The sequence below is a fragment of the Oryctolagus cuniculus genome, chromosome 1 (assembly GCF_051225735.1).
Source record: "Oryctolagus cuniculus isolate XC-2025 breed Fujian yellow rabbit chromosome 1, ASM5122573v1, whole genome shotgun sequence".
Taxonomy (NCBI): Eukaryota; Metazoa; Chordata; class Mammalia; order Lagomorpha; family Leporidae; genus Oryctolagus; species Oryctolagus cuniculus.
Window position 1 is genome coordinate 197663388 of NC_142867.1, and position 15730 is coordinate 197679117.

General features: G+C 48.8%; 1 protein-coding gene across 6 annotated transcripts in view; it reads right to left on the minus strand.

Annotated features, from left to right (window-relative positions):
* Positions 1–11355, minus strand: part of FAM219A (family with sequence similarity 219 member A) — a 60942-nt gene extending 49587 nt beyond the window's left edge. For 2 of the 6 annotated variants that reach the window (XM_051844643.3, XM_051844639.3), the window contains exon 1: positions 10996–11350. In XM_051844643.3, coding sequence (XP_051700603.1) covers positions 10996–11055 — 60 coding nt within the window. In that variant the 5' untranslated portion in view covers positions 11056–11350. Of the gene's footprint in view, positions 1–10995 lie in introns of all 6 variants that reach the window. The other 4 variants (XM_051844624.3, XM_051844620.3, XM_051844630.3 and 1 more) reach the window with 3 other exon arrangements.
* Positions 11356–15730: the final 4375 nt, after the last annotated feature.

The following is a 15730-nucleotide window of genomic DNA, read 5'->3' on the forward strand; positions in this document are numbered from 1 at the left end:
TACCCAGTCTCAACCTAACCTAGATTACTGTTTAAATTCCTCTTTGCTGAATTCAGCCAGCTACTCTTCCATTTTAAAGTGTATTTATTTATTATGTATTTGAAAGGTAGAACAACAGAGAGAGACAGAGACAGAGACAGAGATCTTCAATTACTGGCTCCTTTCCCAAATGCCTACAACAGCTGGGGCTGGGTCAGGTCGAAGCCAGAAACCTGGAACTCAATCCAGATCTCCCATATGGGTGGCAGGGACCCACGTACTTGAGCCACCATCTGCAACGTCTCAGGGTGCACATTAGCAGGAAGCAGAATCAGAAGCAGAGTGGAACTTGACCCAGACACTTAGACATGGGATTGCAGGTATCCCAAGTGGCAGGTTAACCAAATGCACCACCTCCCCCACCCAGCTCCTTTTCTGAGACTATGAGTTACATCACCAGTTTCTAGTAAGCATGGAACCACCATCTCACTAGCCCCAGTGGACCTTTATATATATTGGCCATCAGCCCAGATCAACTTGTGATTTCAGTTTCTTGCCTTGATTTCATATTTTTTTTTTTTTTTTTTTTTGACAGGCAGAGTGGACAGTGAGAGAGAGAGACAGAGAAAAAGGTCTTCCTTTTGCCGTTGGTTCACCCTCCAATGGCCGCCGCGGCCGGCGCGCTGCGGCCGGCGCACTGCGCTGATCCGATGGCAGGAGCCAGGAGCCAGGTGCTTTTCCTGGTCTCCCATGGGGTGCAGGGCCCAAGCACCTGGGCCATCCTCCACTGCACTCCCTGGCCACAGCAGAGAGCTGGCCTGGAAGAGGGGCAACCGGGACAGAATCCGGCGCCCCGACCGGGACTAGAACCCGGTGTGCCGGCGCCGCTAGGCGGAGGATTAGCCTAGTGAGCCGCGGCGCCGGCCATTGATTTCATATTGCTAAGGCAAAGGACTACCCTATTTCATATAAATCCTGAACTCAATATAATAATAGGTGCAGCTATTAAATATGATCATGAAATCTCAACTGACAATAACAAGTATATAAGATGACTATTATGGGTGGTACAGCCCCACACTAACCTGTACTGGTGACGTTCCATGGAGAAGTCTGATAAACTTGAAAGTATCCATTAGCACTGCTAGGGATTTGAAAACCAGTCTTCAAGGAAATGGTAAAAGGAAAACAACAGCATCAATTTAGCCTGGGGTTGGGGAGTATTTAGGCTGTATCTCTAGTAACTGCTGGTTTCTCATAGTAACTGCCTTTTCTCATAGCTTACTCCTTCTTGCTGCTTTGGTCAAGGGCTTATAATTCCATTTATTTTATTTTATTTATTTGAGTGGTAGTGCTATAGACGGTGAGAAGGAGAGACAAAGAGAAAGGTCTTCCAGCCGGTGCCGTGGTTCAATAGGCTAATCCTCCACCTTGCGGCGCCAGCACACCGTGTTCTAGTCCCGGTCGGGGCGCCGGATTCTGTCCCGGTTGCCCCTCTTCCAGGCCAGCTCTCTACTATAGCCAGGGAGTGCAGTGGAGGATGGCCCAAGTACTTGGGCCCTGCACCCACATGGAGACCAGGAGAAACACCTGGATCCTGCCTTCGGATCAGTGCGATGCGCAGGCCGCAGCGCACTGGCCGCTGCAGCCATTGGAGGGTGAACCAACAGCAAAAGGAAGACCTTTCTCTCTATCTCTCTCTCTCACTGTCTACTCTGCCTGTCGGGGAAAAAAAAAAAAAAAAAGAGAAAGGTCTTCCATCCTTCCATCCACTGGTTCACTTCCCAGATGGCTGCAATGGCCAGAGCTGAGCCAATTCAAAGCCAGGAGCCAGGAGCCAGGAGATTCCTCCGGGTCTCCCACATGGGTTCAGGGGCCCACGTGCTTGGGCCATCTTCTACTGCTTTCCCAGGCCATAGCAGAGAGCTGGATTGGAAGAGGAGCAACTGGGACTAGAACTGATGCCCTTATGGGATACTGGCACCACAGGCAAAGGATAACCTACTGTGCCACAGCACCAACCCCCTTATAATTTCATTTTAAGCATGGCCAACTTCCCTCAAGATATTCATGAGACCTCTTCCTGAATCTGCCTCTTCTCTCTCATCTACTCAGCAGAATCAAGATTACCCTCTCTCACCTGCCTTTTTCCAAATGACAATTAACTTTATATTAATTAGTTATGCAAAAATGAATACTAAAGACCAGGTTATGAAAGATCAATTTTCTCCCTAATTTCTAAATTTTTTTTTAAAATTATTTATTTACTTTAGATGTAGCGTTACAGAGAGAGGGAGAGACAGAGAAAGATCTTCCATCCTCAACTGCTGGAGCTGGGCTGATCCAAAACCAGGAGCTTCTTCCAGGTCTCCCATGCGAGTGCAGGGGCCCAAGCACTTGGGCCATCTTCTACTGCTTTCCCAGGCCATAGCAGAGAGCTGGCTCAGAAGAGGAGCAGCCAGGACAGAACTGCTGCCCATATGGGATGCCAGTGCCGCAGGCAGAGGCTTAGCCTATTGCACCACAGCAGTGGCTCCTCTCATTCATTTCTTTTATATAAATATAAATATATATGTATTATATATATAATATATTTAAGATTTATTTTATTTATTTAAAAGAGTTACAGAGAGAGGTAGAGACAGAGAGAGAGGTCTTCCACCCACTGGTTCACTCCCCAGATGGCTGCTGCACCCTTCCAAAGCCAGGAGCCAGGAGCTTCCTCCGGGTCTCCCATGCAGGTGTAGGGGCCCAAAGACCTGGGCCATCCTCTACTGCTATCCCAGGCCATGGCAGAGAGCTGGATCAGAAGAGGAGTAGCCGGGACTAGAACTGGCACCCACATAGGATGCCAGTGCCTCAGGCCAGGGCTTTAACCCACTGCACCACAGCACTGGCCCCTTCTCTCATTCATTTCTTAAGAAGCTATATCATGTCTCCAGCCCAGGGGCAGGCTTTTGGCACAGTAGGTAAGTGTCCACTTGGACTGCCTGCATCTCATATTGGAGTATCTGGTTCAAATCCTGGCTACTCTGTTTCTGACTTAGCTTCCTACTAATATACCCTGGGAGGCAGTAGGTACTTGGGTCCCTGCCACCCAGATGGAGTTCCAGGCTCCAGGCTCTAGCTATTGCAGGCATTTGGAGAATGAGTCAACAGATGGAGGATCTGTCTCTCTGCCTTTATAAATAATTTGAAAATAAATAATTTAGGCCGGCGCTGCGGCTCACTAGGCTAATCCTCCGCCTTGCGGTGCTGGCACACCGGGTTCTAGTCCCGGTCGGAGCACCGGATTCTGTCCCGGTTGCCCCTCTTCCAGGCCAGCTCTCTGCTGTGGCCAGGGAATGCAGTGGAGGATGGCCCAAATACTTGGGCCCCTGCACCCTATGGGAGACCAGGATAAGTACCTGGCTCCTGCCATCGGATCAGCGCGGTGCGCCGGCCACGCGGCGGCCATTGGAGGGTGAACCAACGGCAAAAGGAAAACCTTTCTCTCTGTCTCTCTCTCTCACTGTCCACTCTGCCCGTCAAAAAATAAATAAATAAATAAATAATTTAAAAAATTTTTAAATTTCAGTTGCAATTAGATTCTTCCTGACAAAATCTCTGGACCATAATCTTTTATCTTCTCTCTACTCCTAGGCAGAACCCAAAAGGACAGGTGAAAAAGAAAATCAGAACTAAGGTATGGGATAACCATGACAGGATTCAAGGTAGATATTAAATAAGTAAAGTATAGAGTATGTGAATTATACCTCCATAAAACTGCCAAATAAAAAAGAAGTTAAACATCAAGCGAGCATTTGGTAGAGGGACACAAGGGAAGTAAAACTTTTATAAATACCATGAGAAAAATATGGCACTTAATATTTGCTTCTGCACCTGGCCAAAGTTCATTAAGAACTTCCTCCTCATGACAAGTTCATACCCTGAAACAAGTCAGCAACATCTCATTAGAGGTTAGAATAGGTCAAAATCATTGGATTATAAAAGAGGTTCAAAAGAACTAGGAAGAATATACATTTAGATTGGATCAGAACAGAAACTAATTTCTAAGCCAGAGTTTCTCAAAGAGTATTCCATGAAACACTGGTTCTGTAAAATGTCAGTAGATGTATATAGCATGAAAAAAATTTCTATAGTTACATAAGCTTGGGAAATACTGAGTTCAACATAATTGAAAAGGTTTCTTTACAGCAGGACTTTTCAGAGCCTTTAAAATGCTGTTGAATATCATGATGGGATGGAGTATATAGTGTTTCCCAAAGGAATTTGTCTATGGAGCCCCTTTTTCCCCAAGAAGTATCCCAAAGGATCAATATTCCCAACAATATATTGTAAGAAACTCTGACCTAAACCATGCTTGGCTAATGGCTTCACCAACTCCTTTACAAGGATAAAACTGGAAATTAATATGGGAACTATAAATCATTTATAGCTTTACATAATTGTGTTTAGGTTTATTATAAAATATATAATGCTCTCACTCCATAGTTTGGGTGTAGTTAATAAATCTTAGTGAAAGCGCCCCTTTAGGTATTGTTCTAGATATATGGGGAGGACTCTAAGACAGCCAAGAATCTGGTGGCCAAAACAGGCATAATCAGTCAAGGAGTAAAACACTAAGTGAAGGAAAAAAAAAAGTAGCTGGACTTGTTTATGCTTGTGTGTGGCCTCTGTTCATATTTATACTTGCCAGGGCTAGAACAGTCATCAGAGAACACCCTCAGGGCTGTTACTCCCTTTTGATTTATGCACACCCTCATGCAGTTACTTTTATCACAGAAATGTGAAATGGACCCTCAATTATCACAACCATCTGACCCTGAATTTGACACTCTGAATAACAACAAATAAAAGTGCTTGAATTGGTTCTTAAGAATGTCAAGCCTAGGAAGAAACTCCTAGAGGCCAGTGTCCACCCCTCCCCCAAGCCAGACCCTCTAGGCCTCCTTCCTACTCGACTTCCTCCACTTCAGAGTCCCTCCCTGCAGCCCAGGAGTTCACTCAGCTGCCCTACAATGACGCCTTGGGATCATGTGCCAATTTCCAAACTCCAGAGCACAGCCAGATCCAGAGCTGCTCTCAGCTCTGCCTCCTTCCTTCCTTCCTTTCTGCTGTCCAGAAAACCAGATTCCCACCAGTCTCCTTATGAAACAATGACTTGAGATCCTGCTCAGCCGCACCTCTTATTTCCTTCAACCAGTACCTCTGGGTATCTGTACTACCAGCCTGATTTTCCTTGTCCCACCTCCTCCGGGGTTCCCTGCACCTGTTCTCCCAAGATCTGCTGGAAGACACAAAGCAGCTAAGCCCGAGAAGCTGTTTCCCATGTTCCTTTTCCAGATACAAGTCTCTGCCTGCCCTTTCAGAGAGGGAAGAGGGTCCCTGAGGCTAATCAGGTTTAAGTGAAGAAGGCTGTTTTTCATTTTTGTTCACTCTGGACTACAGGCAGTCTAGGACAGCAGATAGCTGAAGCCTGGGAATGACTCAGCCTGAACCCCAGCTACCGTGAAGCACCTGCAGAGGCCATACTTGGGGCCTCTGAGAAGCCAAGCCATTTCTGAGTGATTTTCACCCTAGAGGCCTGCTCCTTTGGAACACCTTGTCTGGAAGGAAGCAGTGCCCAGACTTCTACCTCAGTGCAGCTTTTCAGGTTGGTGTCAGAAAAGGGAGGTGCATGTCCTTTTCTATTCTAACTCTTGGCAGATGATGCAGTAACATACACATCCATTCCAGAAGAAATCAGTGAGAGGACTTAGCCCAGTCAGTTAATCAGAAATAAAACCATAGTTTGACCAGAATGATGGTAAAAGACCAGGTCACAAACCACAACATAAAACACTCAGACAACAAAGGATTTTATTTTTCCTTCATCCAAGTGCTGCAGGAAACAACAATAAAAACCCACTATGGTTCCTTGCTGCCACAAATTCTTTACATTCATCAAAGCAGGTAGCAGGTAGAATGTATTCACTGGCAAGTGGCACATTTCTCAGCAGCCCTTTTGAGGCTGTAGGGATAATGCCATTCTGACTTTTGGTTTCTAGGACTCCTGGGTTCCCCAACACCCCAAGAATGTAGCTTCAGCAATAGAGCAAAGAAAAACAGTCTTCTCTGTTATAAGCAGTCTTTGAGGTTAAGAGATACGTGGATTTCTAAAGTCTTATGATGTTCTCTTCTTCCATCCAGGTATCTGCATCAGCAACCATCCTTCACTCCCCATTTCTTGCTCAAACAGGTGTTGTACCACATCCTGCCATATTATTAGGATCCATATCTGGCTGTTCCTCTCTGTCTACTTCTGCTTTAGTGTAGGTCTTCATTATCTCTTGACTGGAATGCTGTACCCACTTCTGTATTAATTTTCCAATCTCTAATCTTACCTTCTCCAATCCCACATTCACCACTGAAGTGACAACCAAATTCAAACTTGAACATGCTATTTCCTTAATTACAACCTTTCACCCATCCCAACCATATCCTTTTGTTTCTTCCTCCATGTCCTTTGCCTGGAATTATCTCCCTTGCCTCGTCTTGACAGTCTAAGTTTCCAGTCTTCTTGCAAGAGCCAGTTCAGCAATGTCTCTTCTGTGAAGCCTCCCCTGACCACTTGATCAGACACCTTCTTGTTTCCTTCTGGCCACACTAGACCTGGTTCATACTTCTTTTACCCTGTAGTGCCACAGTCCCTTCTAGATTTGCATAGTCCTGGAGTAAGGTTCTGTGTTACTGAGAGCAGCACAGCATCTATCACCGAGTAGTTTCTTATGTGGTGTTTGCTGGATGAGGGGGGGTGAGTAGCAAAGGGCTGAAGGCCTGGGCAAACCTGCTCCTCAGTTTGCAATATAGGAAGAGAGAATGGTATCCTCTCCCCAGAAGCCTGAGAAACACTACGGGGTCACAAGCCACATGGACTCACTGGGAGAATCTACACTAAACTGAAAAAATCATTTGACTACAAGGAGCAACTTAAGGGGCTCACTCAGCGCACAGAACACACATAGGTCAATGTCTACAGTGGCTATTTGGCATCATTACCATTGTTCTCCACCACTTTCAGAAGCCACTGTGGCCTACTCAGTGATCATCCCCTTCTTTCAGTGTCAGAAGACGGGAGTCTGAAACTCCTTTCCAAGTTCATGTAGTCAAAGGAGCAGAACCTTGGCACTCTCACCTTCTCCCAAGGGAGGGGTCACTCTTTCTCAGGAATACACTCCACTGATATCTACATTTTTCTGACAAATCTAAAAACCACCCAGTAGTTGTTTGAGCCTATCCTTCTCCTGGCTACCTACTGGGGAGATCTCTTTTGTCTCTGTATCCTTAACAGTACCTGGAAGTGAGTAGACACATAGCAAATGATCATAAACTAAATAAACAAATGAGTTAACAGATAATCTGTGTTCAGTAAGGCCAGACCAGCATTTCTCTCAAGTGTGCTGAGACCCCATCTGTTGCCATATGCCATTTTTAAAGTCTTTTTGGCTTCTAAGAGTTCAGGAGGCAGGGTGTTTCCTGACACAATTAAGTGCTTAAAAGCTCCATTTGTTTTTCTTGCAACAAATCGTGCTCTCCAATTGCAGCTGAGGAGAAGACAGACTGTGTGTCTGCACCAGCCAGCCAAGCAGACAGACAAGAAGAGCAGAGAACCTGTCCCTGTTATGCATACAAACAATGGCCCAAACTCAACCCAACTAACTGCTCACTGGAGAGCCTTGGGCAGCTGGGAGCTTCCTTGCATCAGTGAAAGGTAAGGATCACACACAGATTTGACATACAAAGTACACCCTTCCCTGGCAGTTTCTTTGGGAGAATCTATGCTCAGAAACATTCAGGATTGGAGCCCCAGGAATAGGTCTTGAAAAGCAGCTCTCTTTCCTTTGATAAGGAGACAGGAAGAGACCCTGGGGAGTTCTCAGGGCTGGGCTCAGGTCTGGTTCAGCTGCTGAGATGCAGCCAGGCCAATTAAATAATTGGTGTGCTGGGGAAAGGAGGGAAGCTACTCTCAGGCAAACTCCCACTCCAGACAGGAGGCTCCATGCAGCTGTGGCAACAGCAGCAGCAACAACAAGGCAGGAATCTTCCTCTTCTTCCCACTAGCTGAGAAGCATTGCTTAAATTAGCACCTTGGAAACACCCATTTCTGCTGGCTGCTCCTTCTCTCTCAGCTCCTGCCACTCCCCCAGGCTTCTTTTTTAAGCTCAAGTTTTCCTTCAAGTAAATGATAATAATAATAATAAAAAGATACTCTCCTCTTGGAGCTCATCTTTCCAAGTACAGACTAGGCTCTGGGTTCTTCTCATTGATGATGAGGCCCAAGTGACAGGCCTCTGTTTGTACAACCTAGTCCTGAAAGGAGCAATAATGCTGATAGCCAGCCACATTTGCATTTCCATAGAGCTCTTACTCCACTCTCAGGGAGTGAGCAAGAGAAATAAACTTTAACTGAACTCTGAGCTCTAGGAGGGCAGGGCCACATCTGTGTCTTTGTTGCTAACCACTGTGTTCCTAATAACTAGTGTAGAGTCTGGGACAGAATAGATGCTCAATAATTATTGGGTAAATCAATTCACTGAACCAACAGTGTCAGGTCTCTGTTGATATTCTTTGGAAGGGAAAGTGGGGAGTTATTGCTTAAACCTTTAATACATAGTTTGTCTTCATTTTATAAATGGGAAAATAACCCAGGGAAGAAGAGAGATGTCCTAGAGATCTCAATAAATAATGACAAAAAATAGGTCACAAGTGAGTTTGAGCCTGAGACCCTAGTTTTTATTGTTTACCCAAATAGCCCTAAAGAGCCATCTTGCTCTTTCTTCTACCCTTTACCTCAATGGTATGCCTTCTTCATCCCTTACACCCCCAAATGAAGGCTCTACTAGTCCTAACAATATGCAAGGCATTAAAGAGTTTTGGGATGTCTCTAGACTACAACTCAGGGACAGAGGTCAAGAAGCAGGATAATATCCATGTCCATCAAATGGGGGATGACTATATTGTGATTTCCCTAAAACTTTCCCTCAACCTCAACAAAGTATTCTCTTGCAGAAAGGGCTCCTTTAGCCCTTGGGAAAAGGGTCTATGGCAGCCACAGCTATTCTGATAAGTGCCTCCTTGCCACAAGCACTTCTATTTCAGGGCTACACAGACTAGAAGCAGCTCAGAAGTCCTCTACCCAGCCAAATCATTATTAGAAACTTCAGGCAATGACAGAGGCACCAAGGACACATGAGAGATCCTGGTGACCCTATCCCTGCTTCCCCTTCCTCGGTCAGTTATTGCCTCCCTTTTTGGGAATCCCAGATGGGAGACAAAAATCAACTCATTGCTTTCTTCTCCTGACTCACTTGAACTTCCTTCATTCACCCTCCCTTTGGGGTCTTGATGAAATGCTTAGAACTGAAAGGGCAATCTAGTTTGCAAGCCAGGTTGGCTGGATAGAGAAACCAGAAAGGATATTCTTCAAGTTCATGGGACAGACTTCTCTCTAGGATTTTCTGGCTCCCAAGTACTCCAACAACAGCATCATGCTAGGAAGAGATCATACCGTAGCTCTCTCTCCTTATTTTAATAATGTACACTCCCATAAAATGTCTGTGTTTTAGCTTCTATAGCTAAGTAGTCACAAAGGCAGAGAAAACCACTTACCTCTAGCTAGGTGATCACTAATGATTCTCCCCACCATCCCCAAATCATGATATAGAGACGGTCATAGGTCTCTGACAAGACCCATGTTGGCTATTGTAATGCACAGGTTATTTGCCCAGGAAGTCACAAAGCACATATGTTAGGCAGAGGGCTACAGGCCAAGGTAGAAGCTGTTCCTGACAATCTGGCCTAACAGGTAGGGAGGAGACTGAGGGAGCTCCAGAGCTTCAGTACTTGGAATGCTCCATTCAGCTCTAGCAGAGCTCAGAGAAAAGCGCATCCACACCTTCAGGTTCCTGGCCTGCCCTGCCTCCTTCCAGCTCTGGCTTGGGTTCCAAAGGGGGAAAATCTAACAGCCTGGGGCTCCTTTCTTTCTCCTATCTCTATATCACATGGCTAGGCCTCCACATCTCCCACCCTATCGCAGCAGGGCAAACAAGCCAGTCAAGTAGTCCCGGGCAGCGGGGCCTGCAGGTATGGGCTCCCTTAGGCCAGGGCTCCGTGCACCGGCATCGCCCTCCCCCTTCCATCCCCTCCGCGCCGGCAGCGATGACATCATTCCTCCTGCCTCCGGGACCGCGGACAGGAGGCAGGATCCGCGCCCAGCAGACTCCGGCAAGCACGTAGGCCTAGGATGATTGGGGCTCTTCCGAATCGGTGGGCACAGGCGGCTTCAGCGCGGCCCCACCTCCTCTCCCGTGGGTTCTAGAGCACTCTCATCTGTGCCCCTGACTCTCCATCTCGCCGCCGCTCACTCTCCTTCCCGGTCCCGAAACCCCCAATCATGGGCTGCCTGGGCTCCTCTTTGGAGAACAGAATTCCCAGGTCCTGCACTGACCCCCTGCACCTACCGGTCCCTGGCCTCGGCTCCGCGTTCCTATCCTTACGCAGCGGACCGGCATGCAGGCCCTTCTCTAAAAGCCTATTCCGGTCCCTCTTAGCCTGACGGCTCCACGGGCCTCCTCCTCCGCCCTGAGCATCCAGGCCTCTAGGGCTAAAGGCCTTCGCACTTCATCCCAATCCCTGGGCTTGCGGCCGGCAGTGCTTCCTGACAGTACCCTTGCCATGCCCGCCATGGGCCTCCGCTAGCGGCTGGCACCATTGTGCCCCCTCCGATTCATCCGACGGCGTTCTGCCTCCGCCACGGCTCCCTCCACCCTTATGGGTCCCTTTGCTCCCGCTCGGCTTATTCTCCCACGGTTTTCTTGTCCTGCAAGTTCCCCTCCCCTTGGCAGGGCGTTTTCAGGGTTCTCTACCCCATCCGTTGACGCCCCCTCCGCACAATCCCCGCGGCCTGATTTCCTCCTTCCCCCCTCAGGCGGCGCCCCCTCCCGGCCCTGGCCTGCCCGCCGCCCGCCCCCTCACCAGCGGCTGCATCTCCGAGTGCGCGGTGGGCACCTGGAACCGGTCGATCTCCTCCATCATGGTGCCGGCGGGAGAGCGGGCCGGGGGCCGGGCGCGGCAGGGGACGCCGACGGGACCGCACGGGGCGGCGGCCCCAGGAGCCCGGCGGGTAGTGCAGATTAGGCCGCCCCGGAGGAGTCGGGAGGGCAGGCGACCAGGCAGATGGAGAGGGGGCGGGGAGGGCGAGAGGTTGCGAGGCCGGCGTGACTAGGTAGGCTTGCCTAGTTCTATCGCGGCTGAGGCCAGGCCGAGCCGCAGGTCTTGCCTCGCCTCCTCCTCCGCCGCCGCCTCCTGTCAGCAACTCAGCCACTGCGGTGACTCGGCAACTCCACTTCCGGGTCCGGGACACCGCCCGGATGCTGCATTATTCATGAGGAGGAGGTGTCTGAGCGCTCCAGTCCCTCCCACATGAAGTTCTGAACGCGTGCAGCCGTCCGGCATATTATTCATGAGGGGCGGGGCTTAGCGGAGCAGGCGTGTCCTCGCGCGCCCGGCTCCGCCTCCTCCCCGTGCCGAGAGGGGGCGCCAGTAGCGCCTGCGCCTTGGCCGCCCGTCGGTTGCTGGGTAACCGCGTCAGGGAGGAGCCGATTCTGTCCTACAAGGGCGCCAGGACCCAAACGACGACGGCTGTCCCCAAAGAACCCCTGCGACTGGGAATTGAAGTGCAAGAGAGTCCGGATTTCCTGTGTGTGGTCGAGGAGACGGATAAACTTCTTGTCCTCAGGAGAGGGAGCGTTTCGTAGGCTCCCCAGGGGTTGAGGTGCTTCCAGCTTCTGCCAAGATGCCCCAGAAACAGCCTCGTAGGCAGGTAACCCACACCCTGACTTGCCCGCTCTGGATGACCCGTGACCTTTGCCGCCAGTGACCACTGGCCTTCCCTTTTCTACTCATCCCCCATCTTCTTTGCCCTGTTGACTCCTAACTTTCTTTCCTCTGTGACCCCTCCACCCCCCACCCCCAACACACACTGCCCGCGTTCTCACTGACCACTGACTCTGTCTTGCCCTCTCCCACAAGTCCTGGCCTCCTCTCTCATATTGCCTCAGTCCTTTGTTTCTCACTCCCTCTCACTTGTCTTTCCCATCTCCTCCACAAACCTGTCCTGACCATCCTCCTTAGCCCTCAACCCGAGTCCCACCAGCCTATTCCTCCTTGCCCTCACATTGTTTCAGGGGAGTTATTTGTCCAGCCCTTTGCTGTGTGCCCAGCGCTGGGCTAGGTGGGCCCCGCGGTTTGGGCCTTGCCGTTTGGGAATCCACAAAGGGAATCAAGGGAACTGTACATGAGACACGGAACAGATTCTGCGCTGGAGTTGTGTTTGGCTTTTCTGTGCTGGGAGAGCTGTGAGGAGAGATGTCAGGCAGAGGAGAGGAGAGAGACCCTTTTTGGAGGCCCTGGCCCCTTCTTCACACACAGCACAATGCAAACACAGGCCCCCAGCTGTTGCAAGAGCCTCATGTGTCCCTTGCCTGAGAGTCCCTGGTCCACTCTGGGGACTCAGTCAGCCCTGCTAACAGGAAGTCCAGGAGTCTCAGAGCTGAGGTCTGCCTTCTTCCCCAGCATCACTGTGGGAGGGCAGGTAGTCCCAGCTTCTTGAGAAACCCTATGGTGAACCATTTGGTCTTCAGGAACCAGTTTTCCCAAGCCATTTATGAATGACTAGCCTGGGGCTAATGTGCAACTTCTATCTCTGTAAAGCAGGACTTCTATTCACCTATTTTAAATTTACCTCACTTGGGCCTAGGCGTAGTGAGGTTTGGAGAGCAAATCTTTGCTCGTCCTATGTATGACTTGACTTGTGTGGGGTCTTCAGAAAGTTCATGGAAAATGTGTATTACCAAAAAATAAAAACCATATGGATTTCAAAATTTCTAAAAAAGAATTATTTATTTTTATTTGAGAGGCAGAGTTACACAGAGATAGAGAGAGAGGGAGAGAGACACAGAGAGAAAGATCTTCTATCTGCTGGTCCACTCCCCAAATGGCTGTAATGGCCGTAGCTGAGCCCATCTGGAGCCAGGAGCCAGGAGCTTCCTCTGGGTCCCCCATACAGGTGCAGGGACCCAAGGACTTGGGCCATCTTCTACTGCTTTCCCAGGCTATCAGCAGGGAACTGGATTGGAAGTGGAGCAGCCAGGTTTCGAATCAGTGCCCATATGGGATGCTGGCAATGCAGACGGCCACTTAACCCACTATACCACAGTGCTGGCCCCAATTTCAAAATTTTATTCCAAAATAAACTTACCTTTTAATTCCACTTTCCATGAACTTTTCTGAAGTATGCTTGTGTTTTGGTCTGGCCTCCTTCATATTAGCCTTGGCTCCTCTCCTTCTTGCACTTGGCCTTGTGTAGCAGACAGACCTGATTCTTGGATATCTGCAGCTATTGGGAGGCAACTATTCTTGTATGGCTATGTCCTACTTTCATGTTGGGGTTGAGCTGTGTTTTAAAGCTCATGTACTGTGTTTGTGCCTTCTAACCCTTAACTTACAAGCAGTTTTTAAAATTATTTTAAATTATTTATTTATTTAAGAGGAAGAAAGAGAGAAATGTCATCTACTGGTTCACCCCTTAAATGCCTGCAACAGCTGAGACTGAGCCAGACTGAAGGTGGTAGCCAGTAATTCAACCAGGTCTCCCATCAGAGTGACAGGGACCCAACCACTTGAGCCATCATCTTCTGCCTCCCAGGGTGCATACGTATTAGCAAGAAGCTGGAGTCAGGAGCTGGAGCTAGGTACTTAATCTAGGTACTCTGATATAGAATGCAAGGGTTTTTTTTAATACAGCTAATATTTTCTTTTTAAAAATGTATTTTTAATTTATTTTCATCTACTTGAAAGGCAGAGAGATAGAGATAGAGAGATCTTCTATCCACTTGTTCACTCTCCAGATAGCCACAACAGCCAGGACTGGGCCAGGCTTTGGCCAGGAATCAGGAGCTCCATATAGGTCTCCCATGTGGATGGCAGGGGCCCAAGTACTTGAGCCATCATCACACCCTCCTGGGATGCATTAGCAGGAAACTGGATGGAAGCAGAGGAGCCTAGACTTGACTGTCTTTCCAATATGAGTTGTGGTTTTCTCAAGCTGTGGCACCACAGTGCCCACCCCAAGATGCAAGGTCTTAACTGGCATCCTAAATGCTAAGCTAAATACTCACCCTGGCAGTTTGTTTTTAAACCAACTATATTCAGATTTGGTTTACATACAACAAAATGGACCATTATAGTTGTATGGGTTGAGAGGTTTTGACAAATTTATACACTTACAAACCACCACCACAATCAAGATACAGGATATTGCCGGCGCCGCGGCTCACCAGGCTAATACTCCGCCTTGCAGCGCCGGCACACCAGGTTCTAGTCCCGGTCGGGGCGCCGGATTCTGTCCCAGTTGCCCCTCTTCCAGGCCAGCTCTCTGCTGTGGCCCGGGAGTGCAGTGGAGGATGGCCCAAGTGCTTGGGCCCTGCACCCCATGGGAGACCAGGATAAGTACCTGGCTCCTGCCATCGGATCAACGCGGTGCGCCGGCCGCAGCGTGCTGGCCGTGGCGGCCATTGGAGGGTGAACCAATGGCAAAAGGAAGACCTTTCTCTCTCTCTCTCTCTCTCTCACTGTCCACTCTGCCTGTCAAAAAAAAAAAAAAAAGATACAGGATATTTCCTCTAGCCAGAAAAGTTCCCTATGCCTCATGCTGGCCACTTCTTATCTCCTACCTCACAACTGCAAGAACCACTGATCTGCTTCTGTCACTAGGTTATGTTTTCCTTTTCCATCAGCTTGCAGTTTGAACAAGCTTGTGGATGAGTTTCCTCAGACTATTAGGGGAAGACATTATAGACAGGTGACAGCAGGCAGGAAGCAGAGAAAGTAGGGGTCAGCTGCACATATCAGCACCATCTCTGGAGGAAAGAGTTGTTTTAGTACAAAATGTTTACCAAAATAAATGTTGGTGTGTGGGGGTGTGAGAAAAGGCTGGGTTGTGCTAGGTTGCTGTTTTCATCACCCTGTTGTCTCAGGGAAGTTCAATTTGGGTCATTGCTAATACCTAGAGATGTTTGAGAAGTTGTCCCTGTCCTCTTGGGATTCTGTTCGAAAAGGGAGACAGAACACTAGCCAACAAAGTAGAGGGAGGGTGGGATCCTAGGGCTGAAAGAGAGAGAGGCACGCAGGTTGGAGCAGCAGAAGGGCTTTGTGGAGGAGGCAGGTGGGAGTTGGAGTTGGATGCCTCCTGTGATGAGGGAGGATCAGGATTGGGTTTCTTAGGGGATGGAAAGGAGTTTAAACACCATTTCTTCCTGTAATCATTGATCAGGCATTGTGGTAACTCCCTGTTGTTCTCAGGATAAAAGTCCCCAAAATCCAATTTGGTTGGAATGGCCTACACAGTCTGGCCTTTGTCTCCTTTCTACTTGAACCCAGGCACTCTGATATGGGATTTGTGCTCCTGTTAAATTCCACAACTCCAGCCCAATGGACTGCCTTAACTTTCCGGAAAGTGGTATCTACACTCTCCTTCTCCCCCAGGTCTTTGAAACTGCCTGGTACAATCTTTTCTGTCTGCTGCCACCTGCTCTATTCCCCTCTGCTTCAAATCTCTCCTTCATCTCCTGCTTATACTTCAGGTCTCAGCTTGGCTTTCATATTCTCCTCCAAGGGATTAAGGCCCTCTTCTGGAGGCAGGAAAGGATGC